The sequence below is a fragment of the Somniosus microcephalus genome, chromosome 9 (assembly GCF_052327205.1).
Source record: "Somniosus microcephalus isolate GS21.2 chromosome 9, FLI_Smic_1.0, whole genome shotgun sequence".
Taxonomy (NCBI): domain Eukaryota; kingdom Metazoa; phylum Chordata; class Chondrichthyes; order Squaliformes; family Somniosidae; genus Somniosus; species Somniosus microcephalus.
This window is the reverse complement of record NC_140995.1, coordinates 43,554,147-43,576,317: the sequence shown is the minus strand read 5'-3', so window position 1 is coordinate 43,576,317 and position 22,171 is coordinate 43,554,147. Positions and strand designations below refer to the sequence as shown.

The 22,171-nt window shown below is 45.3% G+C and overlaps 1 protein-coding gene across 1 annotated transcript in view; it reads left to right on the top strand.

Moving 5' to 3' along the window:
• The window catches only part of LOC147112359 (protein eyes shut homolog), a 378,050-nt gene that overhangs the window by 25,923 nt on the left and 329,956 nt on the right, over positions 1–22,171 (top strand). The window contains exon 3 of the mRNA XM_085996557.1: positions 18,493–18,646. Within this exon, the coding sequence (XP_085852683.1) occupies positions 18,493–18,646 (154 nt within the window). The remainder of the gene's footprint in view (positions 1–18,492; positions 18,647–22,171) is intronic.

Genomic DNA, 22,171 nt, shown 5'->3' with positions numbered 1-22,171 from the left:
GTGGTAATTAGAAACTTTGTATGCTAAATTTCTGTTTAATTCGCTATAAAACCCAGATATAATTGATCTCAACCACATTCCTTCTGTCTTTCAGATGAGATGTTAACAGGTGGACATAAAATATCCCATGGCACTATTTGAAGAGCAGGGGAGTTCTCTCCAGTGTCCCCAATATTTATCACTCAACTATCATTACGAAAGCAGATTATCCGGTCATTAACACATTGCTGTTTGTGGGAGCTTGCTGTGCTTAATTTGGCTTCCACGTTTCCTACCTTACAACAGTGACTACTCTTCAAAATTACTTCATTGGCTGTGAAGCGCTTTGGGACATCCTGAGATCGTCAAAGGCCTTTTAGGTTTGAGGTGTTGGTTGAGGGGTCAATATTGGCCAGGACACTGGGGAGAACTCCCCTGCTGTTCTTCAAATAGTATCATGGGACCTGTTCTGTCCACCTGAGAGTGCAGATGGGGCCTCAGTTTAATGTCTCATTCAATAGGCGGCAACTGTGACAGTGCAGCACACCCTCAGTACTGCCAGTCTGGATTATGTGCTCAAGTCCCTGGAATGGACTCCGAGGCGAAAGTACTACCACTGAGTGATAAACCCTCACCACACCCGGCAGATTACATCTCCAGACTTTCTTTGACACTGTTCTTTTGCAAGGAGAAGCTTTGGACCTGATGTCCAGGTTTGGTGTCCCCTTTTTGAAAATGGTAAATAAATTGCGGGGTAAAGATAAATGAATTAATGCTTAATTCTGAAGCTGGAACGGGCTTCCTTTTGTAGTTTAATCTCTTGTTTGCCTGATAATACAATGCTGGCATCACAGTGAATCAGCAGCTTTTGTTAACCTCATTTATTTACATGGGAATGGCTGAGGATTAAAGCTGACTTTCAGCATGCTTTTCTCAGAAAGTTTTGACCTTAAATGTGAAACCTGTTATCGTTAATGACTCCTCTTCTCAGTAAAAATAAAAATGCCTCTAAATTCATTTTCACGGAGGCAACTCGCAGCCATTAATGCATGGATAGGCTCAGAAATATTTCAGCCCCCTTGACCTGCAGACTGAGCAGAAACCTCCAAACTCAGCCTATTAGTTCATTCCTAATTTTACACGTTGCAGGAACGATGAGATTTACGGAGTCTTTGCCACCTCTGCGGGGAGTTGTGAAGTGAGGTTTTAATGCCTGCAACAGCCTGCCTTGCAGAAGCTGCCACTTTCCAGTCCAGAGGAACAGATCACACTGCTCACTGCAAACATTCCCTCCAGGCTGGTTACAAAATCTAATTTAACTCATGCAGTACTTCTTAGTTTTAAGGGGAAAGGAAAGAACCTGCATTTCTATAATGCCTTTCACCACCTCAGGATGTCCCAAAGTGCTTTACAGCCAATGACATACTTTTGAAGTGTAGTCATTGTTGTAATGTAGGGAAATATGGCTGACAATTTTCACACAGCAAGATCCCACAAACAGCAATGCGATAATGACCAGATCATCAGTTTTAGTGATTTTGGTTGAGGGATAAATATTGGCCAGGACACCGGGGAGAATTCACCTGCTCTTCTTCGAAGTAGTGCCACGGGATCTTTTACATCCACCCGAGAGGGCAGACAGGGCCTTGGTTTAACAGTTCATCCGAAAGACAGCACCTCCAACAGTGCACCATTCCCTGAGCAGTGGATTGAGGTGTCAGCCTGGATTATGTGCTCAAGTCTTTGGAGTGGGACTTGAACCCATGACCTTCTGACTCAGAGGCAAGAGTGCTACCACTAAGCCATGGCTGACCCCCTAATACCCAAACCGTGAGCTACTGATGTTGTTGGTGTGTTTAGTCACTAATTGGCCCCACCCCTCCTTTGACGACCCTTTTACTATTTATATGTTTATAAAAGACTTTTGGGATCCCTTTTATGTTAGCCGCTAATCTATTTTCATACTCTCACATAGCCCCTCTTATTCCCTTTTTTAGACCTCCTACTTTCAACATCCCCCCCTACCTTCCGTACAAATTGACTGAGGTACATCACACAATTCACTAGTATGGATGAAAGGAAAACATGCAGACATATTTACAAACTTTTCAAGGTTTTGTTTCTAGACAGAATAAGTCCAACTGGGTGATATTTTTTGAATGATGTTTAAGCTTCCAGAATCACTGGAGCAGCAAAGTGGCTTCTCCAGGCTTCGTACAGCTCAGCTCCCTATTGCAGCTGTAAAGAACACTGGCAGGGGGAAAGCACATAATGATTTTCCTAATGCTTGATGGACTGGCATGTTTCTCAACCTTGGGCTGTAGCACCTCAGCATCAGGCTGTTACTGGTGTTAAACACTCTCTTCCCTCTGTCTCTCAACGGTCTAATACTGTTATTGGTGTTAAACACTGTCTTCCCTCTGTCTCTCTACCCTCTCGATGGTCTAATCCTGTTATTGGTGTTAAACACTGTCTTCCCTCTGTCTCTCTACTCTCTCGATGGTCTAATCCTGTTATTGGTGTTAAACACTGTCTTCCCTCTGTCTCTCTACTCTCTCGATGGTCTCATACTGTTATTGGTGTTAAACACTGTCTTCCCTCTGTCTCTCTACTCTCTCGATGGTCTAATACTGTTATCGGTGTTAAACACTGTCTTCCCTCTGTCTCTCTACTCTCTCGATGGTCTAAAACTGTTATTGGTGTTAAACACTGTCTTCCCTCTGTCTCTCTACTCTATCGATGGTCTAATACTGTTATTGGTGTTAAACACTGTCTTCCCTCTGTCTCTCTACTCTCTCGATGGTCTAAAACTGTTATTGGTGTTAAACACTGTCTTCCCTCTGTCTCTCTACTCTCTCGATGGTCTAATACTGTTATTGATGTTAAACACTGTCTTCCCTCTGTCTCTCTACTCTCTCGATGGTCTAATCCTGTTATTGGTGTTAAACACTGTCTTCCCTCTGTCTCTCTACTCTCTCGATGGTCTAATACTGTTATTGGTGTTAAACACTGTCTTCCCTCTGTCTCTCTACTCTCTCGATGGTCTAATACTGATATTGGTGTTAAACACTGTCTTCCCTCTGTCTCTCTACTCTCTCGATGGTCTAAAACTGTTATTGGTGTTAAACACTGTCTTCCCTCTGTCTCTCTACTCTCTCGATGGTCTAATCCTGTTATTGGTGTTAAACACTGTCTTCCCTCTGTCTCTCTACTCTCTCGATGGTCTAATACTGTTATTGGTGTTAAACACTGTCTTCCCTCTGTCTCTCTACTCTCTCGATGGTCTAATACTGTTATTGGTGTTAAACACTGTCTTCCCTCTGTCTCTCTACTCTCTCGATGGTCTAATACTGATATTGGTGTTAAACACTGTCTTCCCTCTGTCTCTCTACTCTCTCGATGGTCTAATACTATTATTGGTGTTAAACACTGTCTTCCCTCTGTCTCTCTACTCTCTCGATGGTCTAATACTGATATTGGTGTTAAACACCATCTTCCCTCTGACTCTCTGTACATGATCTGATGGCCTAATGCTGTTAGAATCATATACTAATGCAGCACAGAAGAAGGCCGTTCAGCCCATCGTGCCGGTGTTAAGTCATGTAGAACAGTGCCAGTCGCTGCTTTGATAATCTCAGCTGGGAAATGTTGCAATTGGACGCAGAATTCCTAGGCTATGGAAGTTAAAAATTAGCCAGAATTTCTGTCCAATGAATGCTGCTGAAAATTGAGTGCTGGGTGAAGACGGAATTGGATTCTTCCGTGATAGCGGCAGTGGTCAAATAGTCTGTCAATGTTCACTGTTCAAACTCGCACGCAATGAAAGAAAGACTTGCATTTCTATAGCGCCTTTCACGACCAAAGATGTCCCAAAGCGCTTTGCAGACAATGAAGTACTTTTGACGTGTAGTCACTGTTGTAATGTAAAAAATTCATTAGCCAATTTGTGCCTCACCAGGTCCTACAAACAGCAATGTGATAATGACCAGATAACCTTTTTTTTGTGATGTTGATTGACAGATAAATATTGGCCAGGACACCGAGGAGAACTCCCCTGCTCTTCTTCGAAATAGTGCATGGGATTTTTTACGTCCACCTGAGAGGGCAGACAGGGCCTCGGTTTAACGTTGCATCTGAAAGACGGCACCTCCAACAGTGCCGCACTCCCTCAGTAATGCACTGGAGTGTCGGCCTGGATTTTTGTGTTCAAGTCTCTGGAGTGGAACTTGAACCCACAACCTTCTGACTTAGAGGCGAGAGTGCTACTCACTGAACCAGGGCTGACACTGGCCTCATGGGAAAGCCTTTGAGATTTGAGCCTATTCCAGTTCAGCGAGTGTTGCTCTTGCTATTCGGTTATGCTCAAAGACACCTTCCAGCAACTGTGAAAAATATACATCCTCATCTGTGAGCCGGTCAGTTGAAGAGGTTGTTGATCAGGATTATCACTGTTGAACAAACAGAGTAGTTCTGGGGCTGAGGGGACATTACAAACTTAACAAGGTCCAACAGCAAGCTGCTGAAGGTGCCGGAACATCTCGTTTAGCCATATTGGACTGGATTTTGCAGTAAAAATAATGGCAAGGCTAACAGCGCTCACAGTTATTAACGTGTAAATTGGACAGGAATTTCCGGTGACCGCACGTGCGCAGTTAAATGCGTAAATCAGGAAGTTGCTGTCCGAGTTGCCCTGCTACTCCAGAAGCAGCATCTTAACAGTATCTCATCGAGAGACTCGCCATTGAAATACATGGAAGGGCATGGAGTAGCTGCACTTACCTGCCATATACACACTAAATGTGCCAGAAAGTTAGGGTTTGTCCATTCCAGTGTAATTGTTCTTTTAACGGTGTGATAAGTCTTAATTACTACCAAACAACCTGTCTGGCACTAAAAATTTACTTTTATGAGTGTGGAGTCTTATTCTTTTCAGATGGTCCATGCTGGTGTTTGGGCTCCACACAAGACTCCTCCCACCCTTATTCATTGCGGATTCGCAGATTGGAAGGTAGCAAATGTAACCCCACTATTTAAGGAGGGAGAGAGAAAACGGAACTACAGACCAATTAACCTGACATCAGTAGCAGGGAAAATGCTAGAATATATTATTAAGGACGTGGTAACAGGGCACTTAGAAAATAATAATAAGATTGGGCAGAGTCAACACGGATTTATGAAAGGGAAATCGTGTTTGACAAATCTGTTAGAGTTTTTTGAGGTTGTAACTAGCAAAATGGATAAGGGGGAACCAGTGGATGTGGTGTATTTGGATTTTCAGAAGGCATTCGATAAGGTGCCAGATAAGAGGTTATTAAACAAAATTAGGGCTCATGAGACTAGCATGGATTGAGGATTGGTTAACAGACAGAAAACAGAGAGTAGGAATAAACAGGTCATTTTCGGGTTGGCAGGCTGTAACTAGTGGGGTACCTCAAGGACCTGTGCTTGGGCCTCAGCTATTCACAATCTATATCAATGATTTGGATGAGGGAACCAAATGCAATATATCCAAGTTTGCTATGATACAAAGCTGGGTGGGAATGTAAGTTGTGAGGAGGATGCAAGGAGGCTTCAAGGGATATAGACAGGCTAAGTGGGCAAGAACATAGCAAATGGAATATAATGTGGAGAAATGTGAAGTTATCCACTTTGATAGGAAAAACAGAAAAGCAGAATATTTTTTAAATGGTGAGAGATTGAGAAATGTTGGTATTCAGAGGAACCTGGGTGTCCTTGTACACGAATCACTGAAAGTTAACCTGCAGGTACAGCAAGCAATTAGCAAAGCAAATGGTATGTTGGCCTTTATTACAAGAGGATTTGAATATAAGAGTAAAGATGTCTTGCTGCAATTAATTAGAGCCCTGGTGGGACCACACCTGGAGTATTGTGTACAGTTTTGGTCTCCTTACCTAAGGAAGTGCAATGAAGGTTCACCAGACTGGTTCCTGGGATGGGGGGATTGTCCTATGAGGACAGATTGAGTAGACTAGGCCTATACTCTCTAGAGTTTAGAAGAATGAGAGGTGATCTCATTGAAACAAACAAAATTCTTACAGGGTTTGACAGGGTAGATGCAGGGAGGAAGTTTCCCCTGGCTGGGGAGTCTAGAACCGGGAGTCACAGTCTCAGAATAGGGGGTCGGCCATTTAGGACTGAGACGAGGAGAAATTTCTTCACTCAGAGGGTGGTGAATCTTTGGAATTCTCTACCCCAGAGGGCTGTGGAGGCTCAGTCGGTGAGTATATTCAAGACAGAGATCGATAGATTTTAGAATATTTAGGGAATCAAGAGATATGGGGATAGTTCAGGAAAGTGGAGATGAGGTAGAAGGTCAGCCATGATCTTATTGAATGGCGGAGCAGGCTCGAAGGGCCAAATGTCCTACTCCTGCTCCTATATCTTATGTTCTTATGTAACCCTTGTGATAAGAGGCTCCATCTGCCCTCTCAGTTGGACGTAAAAGTTCTATTTTCTAAAAGAGCAGGGGAGTTCTCCTTGGCGTCCTGGCCAATATTTATCCCTCAACAAACACCTAAAACAGATTATCTGCTCATTATCACATTTTGTTTATGGGAGCTTCCTGTGCACAATTTGGCTGCCATATTTCCTACATTACAACAGTGACTACACTTCAAAAGTACTTCCTTGGTTGTGAAGCGCTTTGGGACGTCCCGACATTGTGAAAGGCGTTATATAAATACAAGTCCTTTCCTTCTTTTTACTAGCGTGCTTGGAGTGGGGCACTAAAATAGATAATATGGATATTTCAGAAGTGTTACAACAGACTGCAAAAGGCTCGTATGAAGTGGAATTTAATGTACGTTGTTCACTGATACATATATAGACCTGAAATTGTTACAGCACCCACTCTGCTTTCGGAACTGCAGATATCAAGCTATTTTGTATTTTTCTATTTTGCCTCACAAGGTATACACTGCTGTGTAGCCATCCCCTCTCTCAGCAAAATGTCCACTTTTGCTGTTCTTTACTTTAACGCTCATCCGCGAGACCAATTCGTGATTCTCTGCTGCCAGTATCCGAACTTACAACAAGTCCCATTCACCCATAACCCCTGTGCCCGCTGACCTACTTTGGCTCCCAGTCCGGCAAGGCCTCAAATTTAAAATTCTCATCCTTGTGTTCAAATCCCTCCATGGCCTCACCCCTCCCTGTCTCTGTAACAGCCTCAGCCCTGCTACCCTCCGAGAACTCTGCGTTCCTCCAATTTTGGGCTCTTGCGCATCCCCAATTTCCATTGATGGCCATGCCATTAGCTGCCTAGGCCCTAGGCTCTGGAATTCCCTCCCTAAACCTCTCTGCCTCTCTATCTCTCCCTCTTCCTTTAAGACGCTCCTTAAAACCTACCTCTTTGACCAAGCTTTTGGTCTCCTGCCCTAACATCTCTTTATGTGGCTCGGTAACGCTCCTGTGACGTGCTATGGGATGTTTTACTACTTTAAAGGCGCTATATAATGCAAGTTGTTGTTGTTGTTTATCAGGAATGCTCTAACTGACGATGCTGAGAGAGTAAGGTCCAAACTCCAAGGTGCGTTGAAGGCCGATCTTGGTTTACGTGGAAGCCCAATTGGGATGACTTTGAGAGGAAGGAATCCGGGACCCACATTAGTCGCTGCCCACTGAGATCAGTGGTTGCTGTTAGGACCAGGTCTCTGATAGCACCACGCACAGGAACATGCTGGTGGGCTTCACTTGCTACCAGTCCCTTGCCAGTACTTGCCTCTGGGCAAGAAACAGGAGAAGCACCTCCAAAGCCTTCGCGCCTCAACGCTGGAATAGGACAGCAGGAATGGCAAGGCAGGGCGGGTTTGCCATACGTACAGTTGGGCAGCCAGTGGAATTGCAAGAAGATACACTAGCGACCCTTCCCGATTTATCCACCTCTGCTCTTTACAATAAGCCAGCACCTAGTCTTCTGTGTCCCTGGTCATCATCCTCCAAACTGTCTAACAGAGGCTTAATGCTTCATCCATGCTATAAAATTCACAGCATCTATTGCTCTGCTCATCACTCAAACTGTGCTGGCTACCTTTGGTGCTTCAATGCCAGTTTTAAATGGGAGAATTGATGGGATTGGAGTAAATCCTGGGTAAATTTACATGTTTCTCATCAAATGTTAGTTACCGTGCAAAGAAAGCATTAACTGCAAGTCTGTGCAGGAACCTGTCTGTCAGAAATTTCCTCCCATGAGCAAGTTAAGGAGCGTGCATTAAACTTAGTGCCTGCTTCATTAATGTTAATGCAAAAACCACTCTTCCAAGTGTGCATTTAGAACATGCACCAGCTCTAATGCACAGAGTAAATTAACCACACTAATATAACACTTTGTAAAAGTAAACCTTTATAAATCACAAGTTATTTTTCAGCTAGAGTATTGTGTCCAATCCTGGGCACTGCACTTTAGGCCTTGGAGAGGAGATTTACCAGAATGGCATCAGGGTGGAAGCAGATTCAACAGTAACTTTCAAAGGGAATTGGATTGTGTATATAGACTTGAAAAGAAAAATGTTGCAGGGCTATGGGGAAAGAGCAGGGGAATGGAACTAATTGGATATCTCTTTGAAAGAGCCAGCACAGCACGATGGGCCAAATGGCCTCTTTCTGAGCTATATGATTCCATGATTCTAATACCATGATCATTGCTCCTTTGAATATTCCCATTTCATTTCTCCTCACCTACAAATATGCTTATCCTAAAGCTCTTCCTCCTCCTTGCTTTCTTCACAGTATTGAAATCAAGACTTATTCTACTCTTAACACATTCTTTGCCAGAATCTCAATGTGCTGGAGTTCCTTACTCCCCTCAGCCTTCCCTTCCTCCTGTAACCTACAGGCTTTTGAAACCAAAGCTTGACATGTTTCTAGTAATTGTTACTTGATTTATCCCATTTCTCCTGCTCATTTTAAGCTTGTCTCGGTTGTGTCCAACCAATGGTGCCTGCCCTCTCAGGTGGACGTAAAAGCTCCCATGGCACTCTTTGAAGAGCAGGGGATTTTCCCTCTGGTGTCCTGGCCAATATTTATCCTTCAACCACTATCACTAAAACCGATTATCTGGTCAGTATCACATTGCTGTTTGTGGGACCTTGCTGTGCACAAATTGGCTGCCAAGTTTCCTACATTACAACAGTAACTACACTTCAAAAATACCTCATTGGCTGTGAATCACTTTGAGACATCCTGAAGTTGTGAAAGGCGGAATGTAAATGCAACTCTTTCATTTTCTTTACAGGCCTTAGAACTTTCTCCTAGATACAGAAAACTTCTAGGCTCAACAGCCAAAGAGAAGTTTGATTAGCATTAAAATATTGATTAACTTCTTCAGAAAAGATCTGGATGAATATCCATTATAAAATAGGATTGAAGGTTATTAGGATAAAGGTCAGCATAGATAATCAAATACTGTGTGGAACAAGGTGGTTTATGCACTTCAGAGACCTTGAACCACAGAGTGCAAAAAATCAGATCATTCGGTGTGTGTTGTAAGGCTGGTTCAATATTTGTGATTATGCTGGTGGTGGGGGGGGGGTGCGGGGGTGGAATCAAGGAAGAACTTCCACAAAGCTTTACTTTTCTTGAAAATGTATCTGTTGTTGGTGTTCTTCCCTCAGGAAACTAAATGGATTGGACAGAGTGCAGAAGAGGGCACTGTAGGAGGAATAGACTTCAGTTGAATGTCATTTCCTAGTTCCATAAATTCTCTTATTCTGTTTACAGCTATACATTTATACCACTATGATGGCATGCTTCTTTCCAGATCACTGCTCTTCCCTTTCATTACTGAGGAAGTCATCATAGAACCATACAACAACAACTTGCATTTATATAGCGCCATTCATGTAGTAAAACATCCCAAGGAGCTTCACAGGACCGTTATCAAACAAAATTTGACATCGAGCTACATGAGGAACATAAGAAAATAAGAACATAAGAAATAGGAGCAGGAGTAGGCCATTCGGCCCTTCGAGCCTGCTTTGCCATTCAATGAGATCATGGCTGATCTTCTGCCTCAACTCCATTCACCGGCCCTATCGCCATATCCCTTGATGCCTTTACTAGTCAGAAATCTATCGACTTCTGTTTTGAATATACCCAATGACTGAGCCTCCACAGCCCTCTGGGGTAGAGAAATCCAAAGATTCACCAACTTCTGTGTGAAGAAATTTCTTCTCATCTCAGTCCTGAATGACCTACCCTTTATCCTGAGGCTGTGGCCCCTGGTTCTAGACACCCAGCCAAGGGAAACATTCTCCCAGCATCCACCCTATCAAGCCCTGTAATAATTTTGTATGCTTCAATGAGATCCCCTCTTTTTAATATTCTGGAATTCAATAGAATACAGGCCTAGTTTACTCAATTTCTTCTCATACGACAGTCCCGCCATCCCAGGAATCAATCTCATGAACCTTTGTTGCACTCCCTCTATGGCAAGTATATCCTTCCTTAGGTAAGGATACCAAAATTGTACACAGTACTCCAGGTGTGGTCTCACCAATGCCCTATATAATTGGAGTAAGACTTCTTTACTCCTCTACTCAAATCCTCTTGTAATGAAGGCCAACATATCATTTGCCTTCCTAATGGCCTGCTGCACCTGCACATTCACTTTCAGTGACTCGTGTAGAAGGACACCTAGGTCCCTTTGAGCATCTGCATTCCCCAATCTTTCACCATTTAGGAAATACTCTGCCTTTCTGTTTTTTCTACCAAAGTGGACAACTTCACATTTATCCACATTATATTCCATCTGCCATGTTCTCGCCCACTCACTGAGCCTGTTGAGATCCCCTTGAAGCCTCTTCACAACTGACACTGCCACCTAGGAAATATTAAGATAGGTGACCAAAAGCTTGGTCAAAGAGGTAGGCTTTAAGAAGTGTCTTAAAGGAGGAGAGATTGGCAGAGAGGTTTAGGGAGGGAATTCTAGAGCTTAGGGCCTAGACAGCTGAAGGCACAGTTGTCAACGGATGAAGGAAATTGGGCATGATAAGAGGTCAGAATTGGAGGAACGCACAGTTCCTGGAGGGTTGTAGTGCTGAAGATGGTTACAGAGATAGGGAGGGGTGAGGCCTTGGAGGGTTTTGAACACAACATGAGAATTTTAAATTTGAGACATTGTTGGACCGGGGAGCCAATGTAGGTCAGCGAGCACACGGGTGAATGGGACTTGGTGCTAGTCAGAATATAGTCAGCAGAGTTTTGGATGAACCAATGTTTACAGGGGGTGGAAGATGAGAGGCTAGCCAGGAGTGCATTGGAATAGGCAAGTCTGGAAGTAACAAGAGCATGAATGAGGGTTTCAGCAGCAGATGGGCTGATGCAGGTGAATGCATTCCCATCACGAGGCCACCGAACCTGCCCACTAGCTCATTAGGAATTGGGCAGATGGGTACTTACAAAAGTCCTCATATTCCCTTCTGCAAGAAACCTACCAAAAAAAGCAGATGGACACAAATGAATGAAAAGGTCTTCCTCACTTGACATGGATGCACATCATCTTCCTCACTCACTAACCGAGATGGACAAATGTATATAATCAACTTGGCTGCAGGTTTGCTTCTCTATCAAATGACTATAGATCGAACGCCACTCACTAGAATGCCCAAAGTCCCCCCTCTCCACACAGTACTGCAATTACCAGGTTAGCATTTTAAAAGATGCACTTTAGTCACTGGTGCTGCGACACAGAAAGCAGCCCATTCAGACACCTCCTCCCATGATGGTAGGGGAAATTTACAGAAAGATACTTAGGGAGGGGGACATATTTGGAAGATTAACTTAAATTGCTGCCGTTGATAACTAGCAATAAAAGTTAGTCATTAAGTAACTCTTTCACTCAAGCCACTGACATTTTTGGTAAAATTATCGACATAAATTTCACCGCCCTCCCCCCGCCCCATTCATTTGGGCCAAATTTGGGCAATCACCAACTGGCACTGAAAGTATCTGAGTTCCCAATTCTGCTTAGTGTATATTTCAAACATACACTCAATCAACTGAATTAGACGATGGTTTATTCATTGAATCGGCATTACTGCACGAGAACAAGTTCCTTCTTCAGTCTTGTTTTCATTGCAGCTAATTTTCAAATCATGGACTGTGGTCCTGCACTTCTCTTTCAGTACAGAGAACTTGCTCTTTAGCTGGTGCCTTTAATATTTAAAAAAAAATCTGACTCAAATCTCTCAATCTTCCTTCCAATGATGAGATCTGCACATCCCATCAACAAAGCATGTCTTTGGTATCGAGGTTCCAGCCTGTGCTGATTCGGATGTGTGTGTACATCACGTGCCAGCGGCAGACTAATGTGACTTTGTGCTGAATTCTCTTGCCTCTCACCTCGGAGGGAAACCAAGATTAATGACTTGCCCAGGTGCCAGTGAATTGAGGGTGGCAGTAAATACAGACGGTAGATTTACAGTGTAAGCTAACACTCGCATATGTCAAACGTTGTTTAAATGTGTTAATTGTTTTAAGTGGCATACGTTGACAGAATTAAAAGAGGACAGCTTATTTTCTGAAGGTTGCGGAGGTTCAGGATTTAAGATTACAGTGCCTGCATTGTGAGAACTAACCATTTGTAACAATTTGCGAAGGCATCGCGGCATAGCTGAACTGATCTGCTGTGCTACGGATTAGTGGGATTTGCGTCTTCAACCGAGATTCTTCACATTGCAAGCGTCAAATCCTGGTCACACTGTTAGGAGATGTCATAGAGGAGAAGCTGTGAGTTTTGCAATAAGAAAACAAAACCAGAAAATGCGGCAGGTTGGTCAACATCTGGAGAGAGAACACGTAAGTTAGAAATAACAACAGAAAATGCTGGAAAAACTCAGCAGGCCAGGCAACATCCGTGGAGAGAGGAATAGAGTCAATTTTTCAGGTCGAAACAGATTAAGAGGCCAGTTTGGGGGCTGGGAAATGGGGATGAGAGAACAAAAGAGAAGTGAAGAGACATTAAGAGGTATTCAAAACAAGACGAGATGGTGATAGGACTAGTGGAGAGACAAAAGACAGCTCTAGATTAGGTGTGAAATGCGCTGGCAGAATGAGAGACAGCTGCCATGTGGGAGAGAAAAAAAGGGGGAAGGGCACAAAACAAAGGTGTGGATAAAAAATATATGTAAAAATGTAATAGGGGCCGAGGTTATAATCTGAACTTGTTGAACTCGATATTGAGTCCGGAAGGCTGTAAAGTGCCTAATCGGATGATGAGGTGCTGTTCCTCTACATAAGTTAGACCCTTTGAAAGAAAGGTGTCAAAATTGAAGGCCACGCCGACCAAACCTGCTCTTCCACGCATAGAAAGAATTTGCATTTATATAGCGACTTTCATAGGAACAAGAGTAGCCCATTCAGCCATTCGAGCCTGCTCCACCATCAATTAGGTCACGGCTGATCTGCATCTTAACTTTATCTACCCGCCTTGGTTCTGTAACCCTTAATACTCTTGCCTGACATGGGTGTAACCCTTCATCAAAACTGGTGTGGTCGTGAGGAAACTACGTCACAAGGCTTAGACAGGGAGAATCTCAAAGGTGGGTGGTCTCTATGCTACAGGAGAGCACTAGAAGGTTGACATTATATCAAACTTGCAGCATTCTGCAATTCTACCTTCTTGAGCATCCCTGATTATAATCGTTCAACCAGGCCCTAAGCTCTGGAATTCCCTGCCTAAACCTCTCCGCCTCGCTACCTCTCTTTTCTCCTTTAAGTTGCTCCTTAAAACCTACCTCTTTGATCAAGCTTTTGGTCACCTGCCCTAATTTCTCCTTAAGTGGCTCCGCGTCAAATTGTTTTGCCTTTTAATACTCCTGTGAAGCGCCTTGGGACATTTTACTACGTTAAAGGCGCTATATAAATACACGTTGTTGTTGTTGTATTTCATTGAGGAGTATTTGAGACATTGCTAATTCCGGCAAAATTAAATGGAAAGAAATATTAAATCTGTCCATATGATTCAAAATATAATGGGATTCCACAATTATTGCCTTAATGTTATATATAGAGTTATATGGAATGTACACCACAGAAACAGGCCACTCGGCCCATCAAATCCATGCCGGTGTTTATGCTCCACATGTACCTCCTCCCACCCCTCTTCATCTAACTCTATCAGCATATCCTTCTATTCCTTTCTCCCTCATGTGCTTATCTAGCTTCCCCTTAAATGCATCTATACTATTCGCCTCATTTACTCCATGTGGTAGCAAGTTCCACATTCTCACCACTCTCTGGATGAAAAGGTTTCTCCTGCATTCCCTATTGGATTTATTGGTGATTATCTTATCTACGTCTACCCTATAAAACCCTTTCACAAGATGAAGGCCTCGATCAGGTCACCCCCTCAGCCTTTTCTTTCCTACAGCCTGAGCCTGTTCAATCTTTCAGACAAAATTAAGTAGAAAGAAATATTAAATCTGTCTATATGATTCAAAATATAATGAGAGCCTGCAATTATTCCCTAAATGTTAAAGATAATTCCATGATCTTACACATCCAGTGGGACCTGCACGCATCGGTAGCATGTGTCAACACTGTAGCCCCCATTTTCCGACCCGTGCTCCCTACCAGTTATGTTTACTTGAAAACTTTTCTGGACAAGAGGAGACAAAATAAACTGAAGAAACGGAAGGAAATATTGCAGGTCATGCACACCTTCACCTGACACAAGTGTATGGTGCTCATTATAGCTTTGATATTTTCTGGGGGAGTTAATGGTTGTTATTGGCGCCCTTGCTGATTGAGAGATGCCTGAAGTTCAGAGGAGGTTCAGGTTGGCGTGTCAGATGTTTGATTGGCATCAGTTGAATATTGTGCCCTGGACATCAGTGGTTGCAGTGCTTGGAGCATTTTCTCCCTTGAGGTCACACTCCAGTAAGCAAGTGAACTGCTGGCTCTAATCAAGGCGATCCTTTGCCATTGGAAGGAACCCAGGCATCAAAGCAAATAGTGGAGTGCGCTGACATGCAGCAATTATCTTTCTGTCTGCAAGGGGAAAAGTAGACAATCACACTTAACTCTGACAGGCCTTTCATCATTTTATTACCTTACAAACAATCCTAGTTGACGTTTAATTTTCCTATCAATCAAGTGTTGGATTTTGGAGGATAGAAGCATTCACACTGTGAGCTTCATTATACCCTGTCACAGGTTAACCGGCCAATGAATTTGTCACTTCCTTCCTACAGAGCCTCTTCCCTCCCCCCACCTCCCACCATCACCACCTCAGCCCTGAAAGTTGCAAATGCTGTCCACCTCCATCGATAGTTTGATTTGGTCTCAGTTAAAGAAGTTAGCATTGCTAATTTTAACTACAGAATGGGAATTCAAACCAACAGACTAGATGGTGCATTTATTTACCTAGACATTCTATTCAGGTCCTTTATTTATTTTATATTCGTTCCTGGGATGTGGGCATTGCTGGCAAGGCCAGCATTTATTGTCCATCCCTAATTGCCCTTGAGAAGGTAGCGGTGAGCTGCCTTCTTGAACCACTGCAGTCCTTGAGGTGAAGGTACTCCCACAGTGCTGTTAGGGAGGAAGTTCCAGAATTTTGACCTAGCGACGATGAAGGATCGGCGATATATTTCCAGATCAGGATGCCCCTTCCATCCAGATAGCCACTGATTTTGAAATTAAGTCAGTTCTGTTGTGTGGTGCTGAAATAAAAACAGAAAATGCTAGAAAACACACAGCAGCATCTGTGGAGAGAGAAGCAGAGTTAATAGCTGGAACTTTCTTCATGGAGGCAGGTTGGGGGCGGGGTGAGTGGGGTCCGAGGCGGGCTTCCCGCAGGCCGTGCCAACTTTACCGGCAGGGCCTAATTTGAATGTGAGGCCTCGGTTTCCCGCCCGCAGCCAGCCTGCTTGAGAGGCTGGCTGGCTGGCTGCGGGTGGAAAAGCCTCAGATGCGACGGGTCGATCTGGGGGAGGGATCGCGGGAGGGGGGGTGAGCAATCGGCGGGCGGGGAGGTGGTCGGCAATCAGCGGGAGGTGGTCGGGAATCGGGAGGGGGGGAAAGTGAATTGGCAGGGGGTTGCAAGATCAGCAGGGTATTGGGGAGGTCGAGGATCGGCAGGCAATGGGGGATGGTCGGGGATTGTGGGAGGGGGGCGGAATCAGGGATCGGCAGGCAAGCAGGGATCGGGGATCACGGGGGAGTCGGCCAGGAATCGCGATGGCGATCGGAGGCCTTGTGGATAGTGACATGAATCTTGTCATTCATGTGGAAATGACTTATGAAATAATACTGGGCGGCCTGCTGGTGGCGCTGTCCAGGGAAAGTATAAATACTCGGGCATGGGCCCAGCTTGCTCAGGACATTCTTTAACAGGAACTAGTGAAGGACACAACTAGATCTCCATGTTGAAAAACAGTTGATTAAAGCTTTGTTTAATGCTTAGACCAAGTGCCTAGTAGTTTTCTTATGTCAGAGGGGTCTTTGATCGCGGGGGCTGGGTATGGTCGGGACCCTGGATCCAGGAGGTAGGTATAAAGCCACTTCCCTCCTGGATGCAGCAGTCCCCGCCTCTGTTTAATTGCCAGGTTTCACGAATTGTGTGAAATCCATCCACAGGCAGATAAATTCAAAATGGAGGGGGAAAAGAGGCTCCAGCCTCATTACAATATTTAAATTGAGGTAACGCCCCCTGGGAGTGGGTTGGTCGCCCGCCCCCCATCCTGACTCCGAGAAAACTGGAAGTGGCAGGTTGGAGGCGGGATCAGGTCAGGAATCCCATTTTTAACAATTTAACTGCCCCACGCTCCAAACCCACCCGTTTCAGGTCAGTGACCTTTCGTCAGAAGTACTGTAAGGGTTAAATATTGAGGACAGGTTGCTTGTGTATAGAAGATATGAGCATGTGGAGCATAAACACCAGCATAGACCAGTTGGGCTGAATGGCCTATTTCTGTGGTGATCCGAATGACGTGATTGAGATGATTTTTTTAAATTAATTTACGGGATGTGGGTGTTGCTGGCAAGGTCAGCATTTATTGCCCATCCCTAATTGCCCTTGAGAAGGTGGTGGTAAGCTGCCTTCTTGAACCACTGCAGTCCATGTGGTGACTTTTTTGTTGTGGTTTTGATACAACTGAGTGGCTTGCTAGACCATTTCAGAGGGAAGTTAAGACTCAACCACATTGCTGTGGGTTTGGAGTCACATATAGACCAGACCGGGTAAGGAGAGCATGTTTCCTTCCCTAAAGAACATTACTATGCTACCATACCCTCAATAATTAAAGCAGTTGATATGGTAGATAGAGATAAACTATTTCCTCTGGTGAGGGAGTCCAGAACAAGGGGTCAAAACCTTAAAATTAGAGATGGGCCATTCAGGGGTGATGTCAGGAAGCACTTCTTCAAACAAAGGGTAGCGGAAATCTGGAACTCCCTCAAAAAGCTGTCATGGCTGGGGATCAATTGAAAATTTCAAACTGAGATTGATAGATTTTTGTTAGGCAAGGGTATTAAGGGTTACGGAGCCAAAGCAGGTAGATGGAGTTAAGATACAGATCAGCCATGATCTCCATGAATGGCGGAACAGGCGCAAGGGGCTGAATGGTCTACTCTAGTTCTTATGTTAACTCACAGTGACTTAGTGAATTTATCTGCATTGTCATAGCTCATGCATCATTCACTGTAACCTTGGTGTGTTAGTCAATACTGCACGCTAATGCTTTTTTCCAACATTTTTTTTAATACTGAGGGGTTTTAATGCTGAGGAATGAAACACTTTTCCAAGTACCCAGTGTCAACAGCAAGCCCTCCCCGTTCAGGTATAGCACAGTAAGAGACAGCTACAGCTCCCTTAACACTGTTCCACTAATGGGCTTCAGCACAAAGCTCAGACTCTGTTAACACCAATGCCACATTTTTCCACTTCTCACACAAACCATCCTGTGGCCTACGAGTGAGACTGCTGAGTTAGAGCTAATTGGTGTCAAATTAGAGGAGATTTTGTGCTCTGGGTCTGTGCCCACAAGGAATTAGATGCAGAGTCCCTCATTTCATTTCATGTCGGATTTATTCAACCAGCAGATAGAAGATCAGTCTGGTTCAATTGACAACTAGGCCCTGCTGGTGAATGGCCAGTGTGCTAAGGATATTGGCATAATGTACTGATTATTTATCTGGGGGATGCTATGTATTGATGTTGCTGCTATAGTTACATAACTATTGTAAAATCGGGTGGCCACACGCTTTAAGTCACCAAAAACAGTTGGAGTTGATTTTGGAAATTTGCACTCCAAGTGCAGAACTTCCTGTATTATCCAGTGTAATGGTAATACTTCTACTTCTGCCATGCCTTATTTCATTGAAACATCTCAGCGCACTTTTGGAGTTGAATGAATATTTCTGTGTTGTCAAACTGTGACCCTTCACAAGCAGGGCATTTGCCTTTTAAAACATGGGCATTACTGCCTCACTTTCGTATCTGCACAATAAAGAATTTTAAAAAAATTAATAACAAACTAATTGCATTTCTAGGCACGGAAGAAAATTTCGGAACCCAGTTCCTTCATCTGTTTCTCCTTGATGGAAAACCTACAGTAAAACTTGGATGTGGTTGGTCCCAAAAGGCACTGATGGTATCTGCTAATCAAAGAATTCATGCTGACCAGCTGACTTCAATCACAGTGCGGTAAGTCATTAGTGCACTTAATTATGCTAAGAATGTGGAACTCGCTAAAACAAGGAATAGCTCAGGCGAATAGTATAGATGCATTTAAGCGGAAGCTAGATAAACACAAGAGGGAGAAAGGAACAGAAGGATATGCTGATAGGGTGAGATGAAGTAGGGTGGGAGGAGGCTTGTGTGGAGCTTAAACATCGGCATGGGTCAGTTGGGCTGAATGGCCTGTTTCTATCTAATAATGTAAGCTATAAAACATCATCAGGAAATATTTAAATCCCCTCAGCTGCATTACTGTTTATTTTACTCTCCCTGTATTTTAAGAAGCCAAACATATTTTCTTATTGAAAGAGTTTACAATTTTTAAAATGATTCGTTTAGTGGAAATCTGAGACTTCCTGAAATATTGCAAACACAAAATTCTCCTTGGGGGAACAAACCCATTGCTGAGGATAATACATCAAAGCAAACCCTGGAATATAAAAGAACTGCTCATCTTCTTCCTTTCAATCTCTTCATTTCAGTTTTGTTGTGCTACTTGTCACTAATTGTGCGAATATGTGAAGGACTCTGTTTATTGGAAATGTTTGTTTGCTTGGCACAGAATTATATAAAACGAGCTGGAGTGCCCGGCGGTGCCGAGGGTTTTTTGAGGGCATGTTGTTGTTGGAAGAGAGAGAGAGAGAGAGACTGGGGGGAGAAGAGAGAGACTGGGGGGACAAGAGAGAGATGGGGGGGGGGAAGGGAGAGAGAGAGACTGGTGGATTTAGTTCGGCATTAGCCTGGAGAGAGAGGGGGGAAGGAGCGCCTCAGGCCTGGCCCGATCGACCCCTGCGAAGGAAGGGAGGAAGGAAGAAGGCGAGCTCTCCCTCCCTGTCCCACCCCCTCACTCTTTCCCTCCCTCACCCTCTCTCTCTCCCTGCCCCTGTCTCTCCCTGCTTTACTCTCTCTCCCTCCCTGCCCCTCTCCTCTCCCTCCCTGCCCCTCTCCTCTCCCTCCCTGCCCCTCTCCTCACCCTCCCTTCCCCTCTCCTCTCCCTCCCCCTCTCCTCTCCCTCCCTCCCCCTCTCCCTCCCCCCTCCCTCCCTCCCCTCTCCTCTCCCTCCCTCCCCCTCCTCTCCCTCCCCCCTCTCCCTCCCCCCCTTTTCCTCTCCCTCCCCCCCTTTTCCTCTCCCTCCCCCTCTCCTCTCCCTCCCCCCTCTCCTCTCCCTCCCCCTCTCCCCTCCCTCCCCCCTCCTCTCCTCTCCCTCCACCCTCTCCTCTCCCCTCCCTCCCCCCCCTCCTCTCCCTCCCCTCTCCTCTCCCTCCCCCTGTCTCTCCCTGATTTCCTCTCTGTCCCTCCCTCCCCCTCTCTCTCTGCCTTTCCTCAGAGCCCGGACGCGGTGAGCCGAAGCCTCCGTGTGCGGATCAGTGCCTCAGGGCCGGCCGGTGCGTAGCCTAACGCGTGAGGCCCGGCCGGACTCACCTTAGCTCAAGTCGCGCTGCGGGCCGATGTTGACATGCGCGCTGACTCCCGCCCCGCCAGCCTTTACTAAGATGGCGGCGATGGCTACGCTCGGCTCAGTCCCGCGCCGCCAGCCTTTACCAAGATGGCGGCGATCGCGGGGCGGGACGGGCGGTGCCTATCTCGGGCGTGGCTGGCGAGGAGAGACTGAGGCCTGAGGCCTGCAGGCAGCTCATCCACCGCCGAGGGGGGGAAAGCCCGAGTCCCCTTTACAAAAGGATTTTTTTTTCTTTTAAAACCAATTTTTTTTTGCTGGAAATCAATATTTCAAAATAAACACGCAGAAAGTGGGAAAAAGAAATGAATAGTTAGGAATCAAGATGGCGGCCACTCACCTCAACTCAGAAGGATTAGGCCCACCCACACACGCAATGAAACGCCCCCCATGACGCACCGATTGGTCAACCATCAGGTTAATCCCCTATACGATTGGTCAACCATCACGTCACTCAACGCTAATGAGCGGAATGTTGCCGTTTTTTAAAACTTTTTTGTATACTGCCCGAACAATTTTTGTCTGACCAAAAAGTAAATATGCCTATTGGACTCCCCTAATGATAAGGTTTCTTTTGATATAACATGTGTGTAGGTACGCTCTATAACTTTTGATTTTATAGCCAGACAGACAGACAGACAGACAAACAGACAGACTGACAAACTCTTTTATATATATATATAGATACAGCAGTGAGCTGTATATACATCAGTGGCCTGGTGTATCAATACCTCTTTATCTATTTTTATTCTATCCAATATCGCTACTACCTCCTCCTTTAGTGTTACATTGGCAGCATCCTCTTCTCTAGTGAAGATCTAAGAGAAGGGACTAACAAAGAAATGGAGGTATTTAAAAACAAATTATTGGCTTGTAATAAATCACCATATAATAATTCAGTCATTTTTTCTTAGTGTAGCTACAGCTTTGTGGCAACTGTGATGACAACCTTCTGACCATACACCAGCTCCGCTGATGATGAGTGAAGGTCTTCTTTGGGGGCCGTGCAAAGGCCCAACAGGATCCACGGTAGCTTGTCTGCCCATCCAGCGTCCTGGAGGCTGGCTCTCAAGGCAGCCTTCATTGACCAATGGAAGCGTTCGCAGTGGCCATTCGCCTGTGGGTGGTAGACTGTGGTGCGGTGTAATTTGACACCGAGTCCTTGGGCCACTGCATTCCAGAGTTCCAGCGGCTGGTGTATGGTCAGCCGCTGCGGGTCCCAGGGAACTTCCTACCAACATCGACGGAGCAATGGTCCGCGTCTGCCCAGCTTGCTAGTCACCAAGAGGCGGCCAGATGTTTCGCACCGGTGCCCACTTCACACCACGGGCTGCAGAGGTCACACGTTCCCACGGAGCTTCACAAGGCGGAATACGTTTTTATTCGCCATGACGCACATAGGGTTCCGCTCAAGGCCCCATATACTGGCCCCTTCTGCGTGTTGGAAGCAGGGGAGGAAAACTGCGGTCCCCTGTCTGACGAAATATCGGCAGGTACTCCGAAACGGGCGATCCAGGAGGAAATGAACGCCCTGGCCACGTCCGCCGAAGTAGTGGATGACAGGGGGACCGCCTCTGGCCATCTGATGGTGCGGTCAACCATGGTCAGGATGTGTGAAAAACCATGGGAGGGTGGGAGTGGCCCTACCAGATCCACGTTGATGTGGTCAAAACGTCGCTCCGGAACAGTGAAGGTGGCCAACGGACCTTTGATGTGGCGCTGTACCTTGGCCTTTTGGCAGACCACGCAGGTGTTGGCCCAATCGCGGACATCCTTATGCATGCCATGCCATACAAATTTCGCCGACATCAGTTTCTGAGAGGCCTTCATTCCAGGGTGTGACAACCCATTTATGGCGTCGAACACTTTGCGGCACCAGACGACCGGCACGACAGGGTGAGGATCCTGTACGGAGACGTCACACAACAGCGTGGTACCTGCCGAATGGAACTTGACGTCGGCCAACTGGAGGCCAGTGGTGGCCGTTCAGTAAGCTTGGACTTCTGGGTCTGAGGCTTGGTCCGCTGCCATGAGGG